We start from the raw sequence: 18,835 nt of genomic DNA, 5'->3' as shown, positions 1-18,835 counted from the left end.
GGACCACACCTCCTCATCGCCACATATAGCGTCACACAAGACGGGACAATGATAAGACCACACCTCCTCATTGCCACTTGGGTAATTCAAACCACATGTTATTCATATTTCCAACAAGCATAAATCAATTCAATTATGCATACTTGTTCAGTTCACTATTTCCACATAACAATAATCGAAGAACCAACAATAACTAATGGTCGAAGCCCCAGAAAACGGAGACACACATCTCAATCAGTTCACACGGTCGAAGCCTCTAGAAAATATTTTCCCAGTTCAGTACAACAGTCATAATCAAATGCCAATCAAATTTAAACATCTTCATCTCAAACACATGCAGTGCGATAAAAGCATGCAAGACTCAAAGACGCGCTAAAACCGAGTTACCCTTACCTTAGCCAATTTCCTGCCTAAACTGCAACTACCATCCAATCACATCCTTGCTTTCCCGTGTCGGCTCGCTTCTTTTTGTCCTTTGGCTTCGTCGCCAAGCGCTTCCGTTATTCGTACCCTTCATAAGTACACATAACGTAATTACTAATTGAGCTACCTACTTCCCAAGTCTAGAGCTACGACCTCAAGCAATTGACTCGAAGAAAACACAAGTTAAACTTAATCTTCGTAATGATTATAAACCATTAGGATCGTACTAGGAAGTCAAGACAAGTTGTTATAATGACAACAAACAATAACACAATTTATGATGCTTCAAAAGCTTTTGACTTAGAAAATCAACTTAAGGAGATAATAACAAAACTCTTATTCCATAACATTCCAAAAACTTGTTCGACTTTCAAAACCTTTCGCTTTCGGTTTTTAACGAATACCCGTGCGTAAAACTCAAATGTTCTCTATTTCCATAAACGAATAAACAACGTACGTAAGTAAAGTCGAAAAGAGGTTTTCCTACTCTAAAGCATTGTAATATCATTTTAAAATAAAAGATTTTCTCATCTATTTTCCAAAGCAACTCTTTGCACTTGAAATAACTAATTTTGTCAAACGATTATAAAATGAACAGCAACTTTGGCTAATTTTTAAATACGTCAAATGCACTCCGGAAAATCTAATATTTTTATCATGGTTTTGTATACACGTTTTGTAAATCCCTATAAATTTTCAAGTCTAAATTCGAAGTACAAAATTCAGGAAAAAAAAAATACTAACAGTAGTTCGTGAGAAACGGGACAGCTTAACCCGTGCTCACCAAAATGCGCATAACTTGAGCTACACGAGTCGGAACGACATGAAAACAGCTGCAAACGTTTTCTAACGAAAAGATCTACAATTCTTATGAAGACAACTTCTTCAAATTCATTTGATAACACAGCTTAAGAACGAGTTCAAGAGTTCGAAATCCTGCCAAGTTTTCCATTCTAACAACCTAGCTATTGTACTGTAGTTTCATTTATCACAAAAAGGCTAAAGGACAGAATTAATAACAGTTACAGCAGCACCTTGATACATTTTCTAAACATGAAATCCAATTTCTATTTTCCCCAAATCAGAAATCATATAGCTTTAGACTATCATTTGACAAAAACATACACTAAGAACATAAACAATCCCCAAAACAGAAAAAATGTTTCTCTTCTACCTTAAGCCTTATGGCTAAGGTTCTGACTTCGCTTCTTCCTCTTCTCCAGTCGCTGTTTTGCCTTCCTCTGATGACCATCAATTCTGAACAACACTGGCACAGTTCAAAGCAAGGACTCAGAAGATGAACAGGGGAAAGGTTAGGGTTTTTGAAAGGGAAATTAAAAATTGACAAGGAAAATCACCTCATAGCAGTGATTCGACTTTGGATTCGAGAAGAGGAGATCAAAAGCTTCAAGAAATTGGTCTTCTTTCTCAGAACAAAGCTCGCCGGAGAAACGCCGGTGGCGGCGGCGGTGGCGGTCGCCGGAGTGACGGCGGCCGATCGTCAAATTGATGGAGGGGTTTTGAAGCGGATGATGAGGGGAGTTCAACGGTGGTATTGATTTCGCCAAAAGCTCAGTGGTTCGCCGGAGATCGGAGCTTGAAGGTGGCAGTTTTTAGGGTTTCGTTTCTCCTGTCTTGCACTGATTTTCTTCGACCCTGGAGGTGGTGGTGAAGCGGCAACGCTCGCCGGAACAAGGGGAAGAGAGGACAAAGAAAGTGGCTGCCTCTGAAGTGAGGAGGGGGCACGGTGGTGACGGTTTGGCACGCGGTGGTGGCTGCGGGCTCGCGCGAGGAGGGCGCGGTGATGGTGGCTGGCCTAAGGTGGCGGCTGCCATGAGAGGAAAAAGAAGATGATGTTGAGGTGCTTAGGTTTTCTGAAGAAGTAAAATGAAGAAGAAGATAAGAGAAGAAGAAGAAAGAAAACGAGAATGAGAGAAAGAAAGTGTACGCGTGAGGGAGAAAGAAAAGAGAGTGAGAGAAAAGTGAAATCTGATTGGGGAAGTGGGGCCCACATGAGAGAGAAAGTGATTAGAAAATTTGAGAGGAAGTGATGTGAAATTTGAATTTTGAATGAGTGGTTGTGGGGAAAAAGGAATAAAAGATATTATTTTGTGATAGTCTATCACAAGTAAATAAGAAAGGTGACCTGTTAGCGCAAGTCATCTCCTTATAAAGGAAAAAGCTAACTTGGGAATATAATTTCCTAAATTTAAAATAGAATAATACGCACAGAAATAATAAATACATCGAAAATAAATTATTAAAATGGTTATTTAATTTAGGGTCTTACAGAGGAGAAGGTTGCTGCCTCTGCTGGAAGAAAGAAGAAACATGTTTTTGACACAGACTCTGAACCAGATGTCGAGCGAGATGTCCCAGACATATCTACCACTGGCAAGAAGAGAGTCAAGGGGAAGAGAATTCCATTGAATCTTCCAGATGCCCCCATTGATAATATGTCTTTCCATTCTGCTAAGTTTGATCAGAGATGGAAATTTTCCTTTCAAAGAAGAATTGTTGTTGAAAGAGAGTTGAGTGAAGAAGCCTTAAGCTACACAGAGATCATTGTTGTTATTGAATAGGCTAGGTTAATGAAGATTGTTACTGGACTTGGTAAGTGCTTTATTCAAGTGATAAGGGAATTCATTGTGAACATTCCTTCTGATTGTGATAATGAGGATAATGTTGAGTATAGAAAGGTGTTTGTGAGAGGAAAAAGCATTTATTTCTCTCCTGAAGTTATAAATAACTATTTGGGCAGAAGCTCTGATGCTATGAATGAGGAGGAGCTGACTTGGACTGGGAAGTTGGTCAAGAAGTGGCCAAAGAAAGGGTTGTTACCGTCTGGAAATCTGACTGCTAAGTATGTTGTGCTCTACAAAATAGGTACTGCAAACTGGATGGCCTCTCAACATCTCTCTAGAGTGACTCCACCCCTGGCCAGAATGCTTTACTTGATTGGCACAGGAGGTGAATTTGATTGTGGAAATCTTGTTTATGAGCAGACTCTCAAGCATGCTGGATCTTTTGCTGTGAAGCTGCCTATTCTGTTTCCATGTCTTCTCTCTGGGCTAATTCTGCAACAACATCCTAACATTTTGTGTGCTGATGAACCTCTAGGTAAGAAGCCTCTACCTCTCGAATTTGATTATCGCTTGTTAGTTGGGACACATGTTCCATACATTATGCTGTCTGCGGCTAGAGGAACTACCAGTGCAAGTGGTACTAAGGCACCTGGGTCAAGCAAGGAAGACATTGTGGCTGAATTGCAGGAAGTTTCAAAGACTCTGCAAGACACTATACAGGCCTGCAAGGTGAGGAAACTTAATGTTGATCAACTTATCAAGGCTCTAACTGAGGTTCATGTTGCTGCTGAGGAAGAAGAGGTTGAAGAGGAAGCTGAGATTGCTGGGAATGAGAATGCTTTCGTTGAAGAAGAGGAAGCTCAATATGAAACTGCTGGAGAAGAAGAAGACGAGTCTGAAAAAGAAGAAGAAGAGTCTGATGAAGAAGAAAAGGAGGATGTGACTGGCTCTACCAGTTCAGCCAATGCTGGTGCTTCTCTTTAAGTTATTTTCTTGTATTTTTGTTTTGGATGTATTTGCTGAAGACTGATTCTCTCTTGGTCTATAATAACTCTACAATACATGTTGTGTGTAACACCCTCTAAACCCTGCATAAATATTATAACTTAAATCAGAGTAAAATGCACAACACAGAGGCTGTCACACTTATTCTGCAAAACCATAAATCAAAACACCTATCATGCTCAAAATAAATATATAAATTTCAAATTTTAGTGTCATAACATCTTATGAATAGCATAGCGGATTTATTTTTCAACTCCAAAATAAAACATAATCCAAGAATAAATAAAGAGAGTACATGAAATAACTCTTAACATCCAGGTAAAATACTAAAAGTTTCCCCGTGTTACATAACAGAGCATGACTCCCATAACTAAACTACCTATAAAAGACTAGCTCCTGCGACTAACCCTTGCGAGAAGCTCCACTATCCTCGGCACCTGAGCGATGTCGCATAGAACATCATTCCAACAGAAGGGTGAGAACTCATATCATATGGATAACTATAATAATAAATAATGTAAAAACTTATCTATTCCACATAAATTCTTCACACTTCACTAACAAATAATAAATCATGTAATTTAATATAATCAATCAATCTCATAGTTATAACAATACTCCATAATTCATAGCATCAGGTAAGCAAATATTATTGTCTCCAATTACCACAACATCAAATCTCAAAAAATATCACAATTATCATTAATTAACATCATCAACTCCCTAACACATATGACTCAAGTGAGACCAGTGCAAATGTCTTTGGTACCAAAGTTGTTATCCTTAGCGGTATCACCGCGTCCACTCCAGGCAGATAACCACCAATAAAGCCCTCGCTCTAGGATTTCAAAACCACTCCAGTTTTGGGACAAGTCACTAGCCTCCACGAGAACTAGCAAACATTGCCTCTTGACAACTATGCAATGTATTGTGCAAAACTCAACTAACATATGCATATTCAGACCATCTCCAAGTCTTAATTATTTTAGCATATGCATCACCAACTCAACAATTCAAATCATCTCCAATTTCACAAATCACACACTTACAAGTTATCAATCACACAACTTGCAATCACAGTAACTTAACAACTTAACACATAACATCAATTCAGAAATAACATCATATAATGAACTATTAAAAAGATGTAAATTAAATATAATTCATATATAACAGGTTCTACAACTATTATACAAAAATTGGATTCTTCCTAATTTTCCCCAAAAACTCGTCATCTCCCTGCATCATCCTCTCATGCGCACGCTACCGCGTGCACCACAACCTATATGCGCCACCTCCCTCGCGCGCAACCCTTGCCATGGGCGCGCCACCGCGCCTTGCGCATCACCACGCGCGTGCACCACATCTTTTTTCGAAAACAACATTTGCACCCAAAATAACTCATTTTATTCAAAACGGTTATAAACTGTACAACAACCTAGGCGAATTTTTAAATACCTCAAATACACTCAGAAAAATCCAATGTTTTTATCATGGTTCCCTATACACGTTTTGTAAATCCCTGTAAAGGGCGGTCCCGTCCCTTAAAGTGAAAAGTTCAGGATAGGCTTGATGAACACCCACTTTGAAGTATTTTCGAGCAAAGCTAGTCTTGGCGTTACTCTTGATGGGATTTAGGCATTTACGCCCTGTGCGCGCCTTTAGGGAGATCCAACCTCTAGCCTTTAGAGATTTGGCGTCAACATCATACAAATAAAAGAAGTGAACGGTCTGCGGTGTGACATTGATGGCGTCGCACAGGATCTCAAAGCAGCGCATGAACGCCCAGCCATTGGGGTGCAATTGGTTGGGGGTTGCGTTGATGTCAGACAAAACGTCACAGAAGAAAGTAAAAAAAGGAAACCTAATTCCCAACTCCGTGAAAAGATACTCATACACATAAAACACGTGATAGTGGGATATGTCACCGTGGGTCTTATAAAACCAGGGGCGTTAACCCTTGTTACAGGCAGCGGCGCGTAACTTCTCGTTCAGTGTATCATCGGCACATAGGCCATCGACTGCCTCGATGAAATCAGTCACCGTGTCCACGGTGGCAAAATCTGTGGGTTGGTCAATCACCGATTGAGTGGGAGCGACATGGACCGAAGTAGGGAGCGTGGCGAAAGTTTTCAGACGGAAGGCTGCAACTTCCGCGAGCTCAAGAGGGAGCCCACCGGCAGGAGAGGAGTCTCTAGGAAACTTGCGGCGAGCGGGGTTTTGAGAAGATGAAGAGATCGGGGTCGAAGAAGACATGGTTATGCAATGCCGGCTACACAAACTACTTGAGAGAGCAAGAATGCAGGAAGGGACGAGGTCTGTAAGACCCGGATTTTCGGAACAAGTTAATTTCCGACTCACGCGTGGAATCAGTGTAAGTGTGACAGGAGTTTGATATTTGAGAAAGATTAATGAAGAAGAAAGTTCAGGAATTGCTCGAGGAATGTGGCGTTGTTTCTTTCGGAGCTAGTGCGAGTCGTCTGCACACCTGCCTTATGGCGAGCATGTCCAGAATAGGCTAATTTCGCTTTTAAAGCAATGTTTAGGCGATATTTCGAATTCTTGGAAAATTTAAAGATTCTCTTTATTTTTCCATCGACCAGCGTTTCATTTCGGAACTCTGGACTGTACGCACGATAGTATTTACTTTTCGGATGTCCGCCGACGCTAATTTCTTTGCTTCGAAACCTTAGTTTTGAGCGAAGGATGAAGACTTTTTCTATTCGGGACTTCTAACGAAGATTCCGTCCGCATTGCCAGACTTGTTTCGACATTTCCAATCTTTCTTCTGTTGGAAGTTTTGTCGTTTGAGCATCACAGCACAAAGTAGTTTTTCGGGACAGACTAACTTACACCGCTTTTGGCGTTTTGGATATCGTTTTTCCCAAATCCTAGATATTTGTTTTGAGTTCTGGAATTCTGACGCCAGAATCTCTCTTAGAATTTCTCGGTGATCGTGCTGCAAAAATCGGAATCGCGAAATTTTCATTTTCCCGCGATTTCACCCGCCTATAAATAGCGCGAAAAAGCAAAATCCTCTCATTTCCTTTCTATTTGGGCCGCGAGTTTTGGGAGAGCAAGGGAGGAAGAGATTTTCGCGAAACCTTGACCAATCTTCGTGCAGTTCGTCCCTACTTCTAGGTATCGAGGTAACTATCATGAATCCTACCTCTGATTACTGTTTCTGCTGAGTTTCTGAAGTCGTTTCTGTGCTCACAGTTTTGAGCTTTTTCTAAAATTGTCCGATTTCTCTGATTTCTCGCTTGGGTTATGTTCCTTAGGTTCCCAAGAGCCTAAAACCTCTGTCAGTAAACGCTGATTGTGATCCAGTTGTCCAGGATCTGAAAAACTGTTTCAAAACCCTTTTTGTCTCACATTTCGAAACTTTATTGTCGAAAAGACTTAATCTGACTTTGTGCCTTTAGGATTTGTTGTGACGGATGTCATGAGGATCGTTGCTGTCAAATTTGTTTTCAGAACTGATAACTTTGAAGTTTTGAGCCTTTATTTTGGACCAAAATGCCCCTGGATAGTCGTATTTCGGCCCGATTGTCCGAAAATTGTTCTGACAGTTTCTTTGCCTTAGTTTTACCCTAAAACTACCTTGTGAATTGATTTGGTCAAAGAAAAAGAGCCGAAGCCCTTTTTCCTTTGTGGCCGGGACCTTGTAGTGTTGGGGAGGGAGTTTTCGTTTTTGAAAACTTGTCTTTTCGTACCCGATTGTCGTCTTCTGAAGCTTGAATGCTTTGTCTATCGTTTATGTGTTGTTTTGTGATCGAACTAATCGATATTGTTCGGATTCTGCTTTGTTTTCTCCGAGGTTCAGTTGAAGGAACTTTGGAAGGTTCGGAGCACTTGAGTGAAGGAGCTTGTGATTTCGAAGCTGGATCAGCTCGAGGTTAGGGCAACTTGCTATATTTAGCTATGATTGCATGATAGGCGTCGATGAACTCGACCTATGCTTTATCTGATGTTGTATATGATGATGATTTCTTGTTATGATTGTTTCATAACTTATGATATTGATGATGTGTTGAATTGAGCGTTTTGACGCAACTTCGGAGTGGAGGTTCATTGATCCGGTGATCTTTGACATTTCGGGTTGGATGAACAAACCTAGGCAAGTCCAAATGTGGGGTTTGAGACTTAGCCATTTGTTGGGATTCGTTGGAATTCCTAGACTTTCCCCGGGAAATGTATTTTGGGTGGTGGATTTTTGGAAACTTAGAATGATAGAGCTTTCGAAAAATAAAGACTTGGGAAACTTAGACTTTGAGAAATAAACTCATAATTTGACTAATTTGAATTGAAACCATTTTTATTAACGTTTAAGCATAGGAGAACTGAAGGGGAAAAATATTTACGAAAGGCGGGGGAAAAGTCGACCTTTGTTGTGGGTTTGGAGAGTTATCGGAATTGGGAAAGCCACTAAGGTGAGCTATGGTGATGATTGAAAGTCACCGAGTACGTTAGTACTCTTGGGGAAGTGTTATGGAGCCGTGTTGTATTGACCGACACCTAGTGCTCTTGTTGTTTGGGCTGTGTTGTATTGACCGACACTAGACCCTCGTGTAATCTTGTTGGTGGAGTTGTGTTGTATTGACCGACACTAACTCTTGGGTTGTTTTGAGTTTGGGTCGGAGCAGTTTGTTGTTTGGCTATCTAAAGGATAAGCCGGGGGAACTATAAGTTTCCAAGTACATTGGTACTCCTTCGCTCGTTGAGCAGTTTATTTAGCCATCCAAAGGATGAGCTGGGAAGCTTCACTGAGGCGTGAGACTTCGTGAAAGCATGGAACTTCACTGAAGCGTGAGACTTCGTGAAAGTGAGTAAGCTTCACTGAGGCGTGAGACTTCGTGAAAGCAGAAACTTCACTGAGGCGGGAGACCTCGTGGAGACGGGAACCTTCGCTGAAACGGGAGACTTTGCGGAGGCGTACACCTTTGCTGAAGCGGGAGACTTTGCGGAGGCGTGCAACTTCACTGAAGCGTGAGACTTCGTGAAGGCGCGAAACTTCACTGAAGCGTGAGACTTCGTGAATGTGTGAGATTTCACTGAAGCGTGAGACTTCGTGAAAGCGTAAGACCCCATTGAAGCGTGAGACTTCATGGAAGCGTGAGATTTCATCGTCGTTTACCCTAGGGCAACGACAGGGAACATTGGTTTAGTTGGATACGTGTGTGTTGGGAGGACGATACATTGTTTGACTAACCTTATCACCTAACTTCATATGTTGAGATTATGATGATTTGATGTTGATGAACATCGTTAGATATTAATGATTGAACTGTGTAGGAGATTCGAGAACATGCTATGTATATACCTTAGAGTAGGCAATACATAACTTATATGTATATATATACAACATATGTATATATCCCCTTTATCACAAGTTGATTGTATATCTATTGTATTCTGTAAGTGGACCCTAGCGCCTTGGCTTTGTTTGTATGTTTGTGTTTGGGCGGTCGGCCTGCTGCCAGGCGTCTGTCAGCCGGTTCGTGATGATTCGTTGTGCGGGAAAGACCCGGAGCGGAACGACTATTACTGAAGCTTTCGACGAGGACCCGGACTTCATGCCTGATCGAGGGAGGGTCGATGATAGTAGTGTGGGGTATGGGTGGTTAGAGTCTTTTGGAGTTGGTTGTTACTGTAATAGCTCTGATTCGTTTTGCTTTTGGGACAGGGTAGGTTCCCGATGCATGGCTTTTTGTGTGGTTCTCTTACGGAGGGATCACAGTGAGTCAGTCGGACCATAGGGGTCTTTGCTTAGGCCATTTTGAGGCCGACTTTCTCCTAGTGGTTTGTAATTATACTTTTTCTCACTCACACTTCTGGATCTGTAAATATTTGCCTACGGGCACACTACTTTGGAGTCACTGCGAGTGTGTGTGACGTGGAAGTGCAGCTGAGGCTGTACATGTTTATATTTGATGTATATTGGTTAGTTTAGTGGTTGGGTTATGTCTTTATCTCCTTATCGCTTTATTTACAAAGGAATCAATCAAAAAAAAATTTATTACCTGTCTTTCCGCGAAGGTTTATTTTTGGTTACTAAAGTGACACTTGGAAATCGGGGTGTTACATTGTGGTATCAGAGCTTAGTCGAGTCTTTTGGGAGTCTTTGGGGAATAGGTCTTCTGTGCTAGGTTGTGTGACTCTGCAAAGAGTGAAAATTGATTGTCTGCAGAGCGATTTTCGCTCTAATTGCTTGCGTTACTACTCAATCGGATTGAGTGGTTTGTCTAGTGCTACCGTATGGTTAGTACTAATCGGACGTTCGATGGGATATAGGATGGTGGATCTTAACCGGATGGCGGAGGCTACACGTGAGCATCATCAACGACTGATGGCGACAGCAATGTATCAACAAAGAGGAATGAACCGAACTGGAGCTGGGGGACCAATGAGGTCAGGTTCCCAAGGCTACAACGGAAGGAAGAGCTACCATAAGTGGGGACCATATCAGCGTTCCGAGGGAAGAAATCTTATCTCAAGAGAGTACAAACCGATGACTGCTGATACTGGGGGGGAAGCCAGTTGGTGACAAAGGAGTGACATGTTTTCGTTGCAGAAAGTTTGGGCATTTTGCTAACAAATGCTCAGTGATTGGACGGAGATGCTTCAAGTGTAACCGAGAGGGGCATCTAGCTGTGAACTGCAAGACCAAAGAAAGTCTATGCTTCAATTGCAACCAACCGGGACATTTCTCCCAAGATTGCAAGGCACTCAGGGGCGAATCATCAGGGAATGTTGGGACAGGAAAACAACTTGCTCCAGAGGAAAGGATTCATGCCAAGGAGGGCAAGAGCTGAGGAGTTGAACGAGGAAGAACGTGGGAACGATGTAGGACCTTATTCGAGGTTGCTCGTGATTTAACTATAGAAGTTACACGAGGTTGGGAATAGCACACTAAGTCTAGAAAGTAGTCTTCCACCGATGCGTTTATGAGGAAGCTAGTAGTTGAAGAACGAATCTTAGGGAGATTCCGTATGGGTAGTATACGTGTTATGTTGAGGGTGTGTAGTTCCGTAGCGGGATCCTTAAAGGATTTAGTATCAGGATATTTGTGACTACTGGAGGATAGGAACTCATTGACTGTTCCAGTGGGTTTTTCTAAATTTCACCTTCGATGTACTAGGCTTGATCAACTTAATATTGAGGGGGTGATATTCGGAATCAGAACTGGTAATGGACTTTGATAGAAGGATGTGTAAAATGAATTTGAATTGATCGAGGTTTAGTCGGATTTGGGAGGAAAGTTTGTATTAAGCACTTGATTGTACAAGATTAAGATTTGAACCTTTGGAAGTTGATGATTGTCGTATAGACATTGATTGGTTAGTTCGTGTGATTACTCCAAGTAGAGGTAGACTAAGCCAATAGAATTGATGTTGGAAAATCTTTAAGTATTTTCTCGGAAGTTATGAAGTCATAGGTTATGTGATTTCTGACGTGGGATTATTAGAGATTAGATAGGTTGGATTTAATATCCGGTTATAGATGATTGTTTGATGGTAGCAAGATTGAGGGGAATTAACTCTGAACTAGATAGTTGTAGTCGAGTTCGAGGAATAAGTTTTTTCTAAGCGCTTGATTTCTGTGTGGGGATGTTGTAGTCTTAAGAGATGAACTTTCACTTGAAAAGTGTTGAAGTGTTAAAGGAATTATCGGTGCAAACTAGGTAAAGGTTTAGATTTAAGCCTATGAATTTTATCTTGAATGTGTAAGACCTGGAGAATTGCCAGGTGTTTGCTTGAGTGACTACTGATTAAGCGTTGAATTGATTTGGGAATGATTAAGTTAGAGGAAGAAAGTTTGAGCATAAGTCGAATACTTGAGATTGTTGATATGGACTTCAGACAATTGTGCTTAGATTACTAAGTGAGATTCACTAAGCTAGATTGAAACCTTGAGGTTAAGATTGACCTTGAGAGTTGAGAATCACATACGAGTAAGAGATCTTACGGTTGTAGCTGTGACAATAGGAGTTGAATCTTAGAAGAATGAAGACCTGAAGATGAGTTTCGGGTTAAGACCATTGAGGTATAATATAAGAGTGATCTTGAAGTAAAGGAATTCTGGGTTGTGTAGGGTGTTAAGGTTGGTCATAAGTTGGTGATCGATTGATGTTGATTAGGAGGTTGCGGACATAATGACCATGTGATAAAATTTGAATGATGTTAGCATAATAAGTTATGATTATGGATAGCAGGATCAAGTGGTGAGTGTGGAAGCATGACGACATTTATCAGGTCGTTTGGGTAAGTGAAGGAGTTATAGTTTTAAGGAACGGATATTCATTTAAGAGGTATTGAAGGATTAAAGGTCGTTAGAGGACCAAACTTGGTGAAGGTTTAGGTTTTAAATCTACGAATGTCTGTCTAAGGTGTGTAAGACTCGAAGTTTGTCAGAATTTGATTGAGAGATTAAGAAGTTGATTGACGAAATGGTGATTGAGTCACAAAAAGGAAGGTGTTAGTATTAAGATGAATACCTAAGGTTGTTATATTTTGATGAGTTTCGTAGAGTTTAAGAGTCAATGAGACTTTGTTATGGATTTTGATGATGCATATTACGGGTAACAAGTGAATTTTACTAAAGTTGAATGAGAATCATAGGGCTAAGGTTGACCTAGTGAGCTGAGATTCATGTACACATAAGAGATTTAGTGGTGTTAGCGGTTACGATAATAGTTAAATCTCGGAATGTTGAAGGATCGGATGATAAAATGGCTAGTTAAGTCTCTTGAGATATAGTTATGATTTAATCTTCTAGAGGATAAGTCTCGATTTGTGCGAAGTGGTAGGAATTTCAGTAAGTGTAAATAGGTTTGAGTGAGGGAAGTTTTGAGGAAGAAGACGATAATAATGGATTGTTAGATATTAAGAGGAGGATTATCTTATAAGTTGTTGATAGATTGATGTTGAAGGGGATAAGATTATTGAAGGACAAGAAATAAGGACATAGGTCGAGGTTTAATTCAAGTAGTGATTAAGTAGAAGTTTGATTTCTGGGTGTTTGTAAAGATAGTTACGAAGTTGGAGGTATGTTAATGGACTAGCGGTTTCCAAGGGGATGTTTCGTCTAAGAGTTATCGAACGGACAAGTGGAGTTTTGGACTGTAGATGAAGATCACGAGGACAAGTTGAGTATTTACTTTGAAATTACAGAGAGGCACCGAGTTTAAGAAGAATTTCGGACGACCGAAAGTAAAGAAGTAAGTGGCTAAGGTTGTGCGACTGCACGGAGTGCCAACCGGTATCATTTCAAGCAGAGATCCGACGCAAATGATCGAGCCAGACGACATGAAGTTGAATGATGGTTTGTCTTTTGAGGCGCCGACAGTTAGCAGTGGGGATAGAAGCGTGGAACAATCAAGGGCAAAACAGATTGCTTAAGTAAAGGTTATGAGGAACAATGACCCGGGCAATACTACATGGGAATTGGAGGACGAGATCAAGGAACTGTATCCCGAACTTTTTGCAGAACTCTGAGTTTCGAGGACGAAACTTTCTTTTTGGAGGGGAGTATTGTAAGACCCGGATTTTCGGAACAAGTTAATTTCCGACTCACGCGTGGAATCAGTGTAAGTGTGACAGGAGTTTGATATTTGAGAAAGATTAATGAAGAAGAAAGTTCAGGAATTGCTCGAGGAATGTGGCGTTGTTTCTTTCGGAGCTAGTGCGAGTCGTCTGCACACCTGCCTTATGGCGAGCATGTCCAGAATAGGCTAATTTCGCTTTTAAAGCAATGTTTAGGCGATATTTCGAATTCTTGGAAAATTTAAAGATTCTCTTTATTTTTCCATCGACCAGCGTTTCATTTCGGAACTCTGGACTGTACGCACGATAGTATTTACTTTTCGGATGTCCGCCGACGCTAATTTCTTTGCTTCGAAACCTTAGTTTTGAGCGAAGGATGAAGACTTTTTCTATTCGGGACTTCTAACGAAGATTCCGTCGGCGTTTCCAGACTTGTTTCGATATTTCCAATCTTTCTTCTGTTGGAAGTTTTGTCGTTTGAGCATCACAGCACAAAGTAGTTTTTCGGGACAGACTAACTTACACCGCTTTTGGCGTTTTGGATATCGTTTTTCCCAAATCCTAGTTATTTGTTTTGAGTTCTGGAATTCTGACGCCAGAATCTCTCTTAGAATTTCTCGGTGATCGTGCTGCAAAAATCGGAATCGCGAAATTTTCATTTTCCCGCGATTTCACCCGCCTATAAATAGCGCGCGAAAAAGCAAAATCCTCTAATTTCCTTTCTATTTGGGCCGCGAGTTTTGGGAGAGCAAGGGAGGAAGAGATTTTCGCGAAACCTTGACCAATCTTCGTGCAGTTCGTCCCTACTTCTAGGTATCGAGGTAACTATCATGAATCCTACCTCTGATTACTGTTTCTGCTGAGTTTCTGAAGTCGTTTCTGTGCTCACATTTTTGAGCTTTTTCTAAAATTGTCCGATTTCTCTGATTTCTCGCTTGGGTTATGTTCCTTAGGTTCCCAAGAGCCTAAAACCTCTGTCAGTAAACGCTGATTGTGATCCAGTTGTCCAGGATCTGAAAAACTGTTTCAAAACCCTTTTTGTCTCACATTTCGAAACTTTATTGTCGAAAAGACTTAATCTGACTTTGTGCCTTTAGGATTTGTTGTGACGGATGTCATGAGGATCGTTGCTGTCAAATTTGTTTTCAGAACTGATAACTTTGAAGTTTTGAGCCTTTATTTTGGACCAAAATGCCCCTGGATAGTCGTATTTCGGCCCGATTGTCCGAAAATTGTTCTGACAGTTTCTTTGCCTTAGTTTTACCCTAAAACTACCTTGTGAATTGATTTGGTCAAAGAAAAAGAGCCGAAGCCCTTTTTCCTTTGTGGCCGTGACCTTGTAGTGTTGGGGAGGGAGTTTTCGTTTTCGAAAACTTGTCTTTTCGTACCCGATTGTCGTCTTCTGAAGCTTGAATGCTTTGTCTATCGTTTATGTGTTGTTTTGTGATCGAACTAATCGATATTGTTCGGATTCTGCTTTGTTTTCTCCGAGGTTCAGTTGAAGGAACTTTGGAAGGTTCGGAGCACTTGAGTGAAGGAGCTTGTGATTTCGAAGCTGGATCAGCTCGAGGTTAGGGCAACTTGCTATATTTAGCTATGATTGCATGATAGGCGTCGATGAACTCGACCTATGCTTTATCTGACGTTGTATATGATGATGATTTCTTGTTATGATTGTTTCATAACTTATGATATTGATGATGTGTTGAATTGAGCGTTTTGACGCAACTTCGGAGTGGAGGTTCATTGATCCGGTGATCTTTGACATTTCGGGTTGGATGAACAAACCTAGGCAAGTCCAAATGTGGGGTTTGAGACTTAGCCATTTGTTGGGATTCGTTGGAATTCCTAGACTTTCCCCGGGAAATGTATTTTGGGTGGTGGATTTTTGGAAACTTAGAATGATAGAGCTTTCGAAAAATAAAGACTTGGGAAACTTAGACTTTGAGAAATAAACTCATAATTTGACTAATTTGAATTGAAACCATTTTTATTAACGTTTAAGCATAGGAGAACTGAAGGGGAAAAATATTTACGAAAGGCGGGGGAAAAGTCGACCTTTGTTGTGGGTTTGGAGAGTTATCGGAATTGGGAAAGCCACTAAGGTGAGCTATGGTGATGATTGAAAGTCACCGAGTACGTTAGTACTCTTGGGGAAGTGTTATGGAGCCGTGTTGTATTGACCGACACCTAGTGCTCTTGTTGTTTGGGCTGTGTTGTATTGACCGACACTAGACCCTCGTGTAATCTTGTTGGTGGAGTTGTGTTGTATTGACCGACACTAACTCTTGGGTTGTTTTGAGTTTGGGTCGGAGCAGTTTGTTGTTTGGCTATCTAAAGGATAAGCCGGGGGTTCTATAAGTTTCCAAGTACATTGGTACTCCTTCGCTCGTTGAGCAGTTTATTTAGCCATCCAAAGGATGAGCCGGGAAGCTTCACTGAGGCGTGAGACTTCGTGAAAGCATGGAACTTCACTGAAGCGTGAGACTTCGTGAAAGTGAGTAAGCTTCACTGAGGCGTGAGACTTCGTGAAAGCAGAAACTTCACTGAGGCGGGAGACCTCGTGGAGACGGGAACCTTCGCTGAAACGGGAGACTTTGCGGAGGCGTACACCTTTGCTGAAGCGGGAGACTTTACGGAGGCGTGCAACTTCACTGAAGCGTGAGACTTCGTGAAGGCGCGAAACTTCACTGAAGCGTGAGACTTCGTGAATGTGTGAGATTTCACTGAAGCGTGAGACTTCGTGAAAGCGTAAGACCCCATTGAAGCGTGAGACTTCATGGAAGCGTGAGATTTCATCGTCGTTTACCCTAGGGCAACGACAGGGAACATTGGTTTAGTTGGATACGTGTGTGTTGGGAGGACGATACATTGTTTGACTAACCTTATCACCTAACTTCATATGTTGAGATTATGATGATTTGATGTTGATGAACATCGTTAGATATTAATGATTGAACTGTGTAGGAGATTCGAGAACATGCTATGTATATACCTTAGAGTAGGCAATACATAACTTATATGTATATATATACAACATATGTATATATCCCCTTTATCACAAGTTGATTGTATATCTATTGTATTCTGTAAGTTGACCCTAGCGCCTTGGCTTTGTTTGTATGTTTGTGTTTGGGCGGTCGGCCTGCTGCCATGCGTCTGTCAGCCGGTTCGTGATGATTCGTTGTGCGGGAAAGACCCGGAGCGGAACGACTATTACTGAAGCTTTCGACGAGGACCCGGACTTCATGCCTGATCGAGGGAGGGTCGATGATAGTAGTGTGGGGTATGGGTGGTTAGAGTCTTTTGGAGTTGGTTGTTACTGTAATAGCTCTGATTCGTTTTGCTTTTGGGACAGGGTAGGTTCCCGATGCATGGCTTTTTGTGTGGTTCTCTTACGGAGGGATCACAGTGAGTCAGTCGGACCATAGGGGTCTTTGCTTAGGCCATTTTGAGGCCGACTTTCTCCTAGTGGTTTGTAATTATACTTTTTCTCACTCACACTTCTGGATCTGTAAATATTTGCCTACGGGCACACTACTTTGGAGTCACTGCGAGTGTGTGTGACGTGGAAGTGCAGCTGAGGCTGCACATGTTTATATTTGATGTATATTGGTTAGTTTAGTTGTTGGGTTTTGTCTTTATCTCCTTATCGCTTTATTTACAAAGGAATCAATCAAAAAAAAATTTATTACCTGTCTTTCCGCGAAGGTTTATTTTTGGTTACTAAAGTGACACTTGGAAATCGGGGTGTTACAAGGTCAGGGAAGTAGAGGACTCACCAGGAGACAGGACGAGCGGAAGGTTGAAGAAAGGATATGTGGTAACAATGTTGAAGCAAGGGTGCACTTGCGGTTCGCTCGGTATGGTCTTAGAGGAAAAGAGTTTTGAAAGTGAAGGTTGATGGAGGTGCAGGGTTTTTATAGGCAGGAAACGACTCTTGGCATGCGACGCGTGGGGAACACGTGGAGTTAATGGGAAGTTGTGACCCATGATTTGCAGGGAACGAATGATTACCTCGGGAAATGCAGGCGACGCACTAGTGGAAATGAATGCCTGTGATAGGTGGGAGGTCTCCTCAACTTCTGCTTTGAAATGACATGTGATGAATTTGAAGGGACAGATTGATCAAGATCGTTTGATCGCGGGAATCGCAATGATGCCGCTGCAGTCTTCGCCTCTCGCCTCCCACGGTTTTACGAGCTTGTGGACTTGCGGACTTGTGGACTTGCGGACTTGAGGACTTGTGGGTGACCTATGATCAAAGCATGTTTTAAGATTAAGATATGCTTGGCAAAATAGTGAAATCTTTAAAGACACGCTCCGCTTTTATCCTTCAAAGCCTAGTGCCTAGGGGCAACGCCCTGGGGAAGACCGCCAAGTGTCGAGGCGGTTGACCCCTACGTTGGGCCTGGGAGCAGCCCCAGTGGCCCATCCAGAACAAGCTTATTGTGCGGGGCCCACACCCCCCTGTAACACCCCGATTTCCGGGAGTCACTTTAGTAACCAAAAATAAACTTTACGCGGAAAAACAGGTAATTTTTTTTCGTTTGATTTCTTTTAAATAAAGCGATAGAAAATAAAGACATAACCCAACCCTAACTAACCAATATACAAATATATACACATGTACAACCTCAGCTGCACTCCCACGTCACACGCACTCGCAGTGACTCCAAAGTAGTGTGCCCGTAGGCAAATATATACAGACCCAAAAGTTTGAGTGAGAAAGTTATAAGTACAATCGACTAAGAGAAAGTCGGCCTCAAAATGGCCTAAGCACAGACCCCTACAGTCCGACTGACTCACTGTGATCCCTCAATAAGAGAACCACACGAAAAGCCATGCATCGGGAACCTACCCTGTCCCAAAAGTAAGACGAATCAGAGCTCTACACAAAATATAACGCCTGCCTAAACCTACCCTCCCATTACTGCTCGCATAACCGAGTCCACAGCGAACTGAAGACGGCAAGTTGAAGCTCAGCTCCATGCGTCGTAGAACTCCCTCCGTCAGACATCCACGCTCGTCAGCACGGTCCTCCAACTCAAACCTGATCCCCCCCGAGGGAGAGACCATCGAAACCCAAACCACCGTCGACCTCTGGCAGCAGGCCGACCGCCCAAACACAAACATGAAACCAAAGCCAAGGCGCTAGGGTCAACTCACGGAAATAAGTAGATATACACTCAACATGTGATATGGGGTATAGATATATATGTTGATATATATATATATATAAGCAATCCTAGCATGTTATTGGCTCTAACAATGCTT

The 18,835-nt window shown here is 41.8% G+C and overlaps 1 protein-coding gene across 1 annotated transcript in view; it reads left to right on the top strand.

The window, feature by feature from the left end:
* Positions 1 to 3,014: 3,014 nt before the first annotated feature.
* The window catches only part of LOC130744251 (uncharacterized), a 58,849-nt gene continuing 43,028 nt past the window's right edge, over positions 3,015 to 18,835 (top strand). Inside the window, exon 1 of the mRNA XM_057596444.1 lies at positions 3,015 to 3,901. Coding sequence (XP_057452427.1) covers positions 3,015 to 3,901 — 887 coding nt within the window. The remainder of the gene's footprint in view (positions 3,902 to 18,835) is intronic.

The sequence above is a fragment of the Lotus japonicus genome, chromosome 3, assembly GCF_012489685.1.
Source record: "Lotus japonicus ecotype B-129 chromosome 3, LjGifu_v1.2".
Lineage (NCBI taxonomy): Eukaryota > Viridiplantae > Streptophyta > Magnoliopsida > Fabales > Fabaceae > Lotus > Lotus japonicus.
The sequence above is the reverse complement of the archived record's forward strand: the minus strand, read 5'-3'. Positions and strand labels throughout refer to the sequence as shown.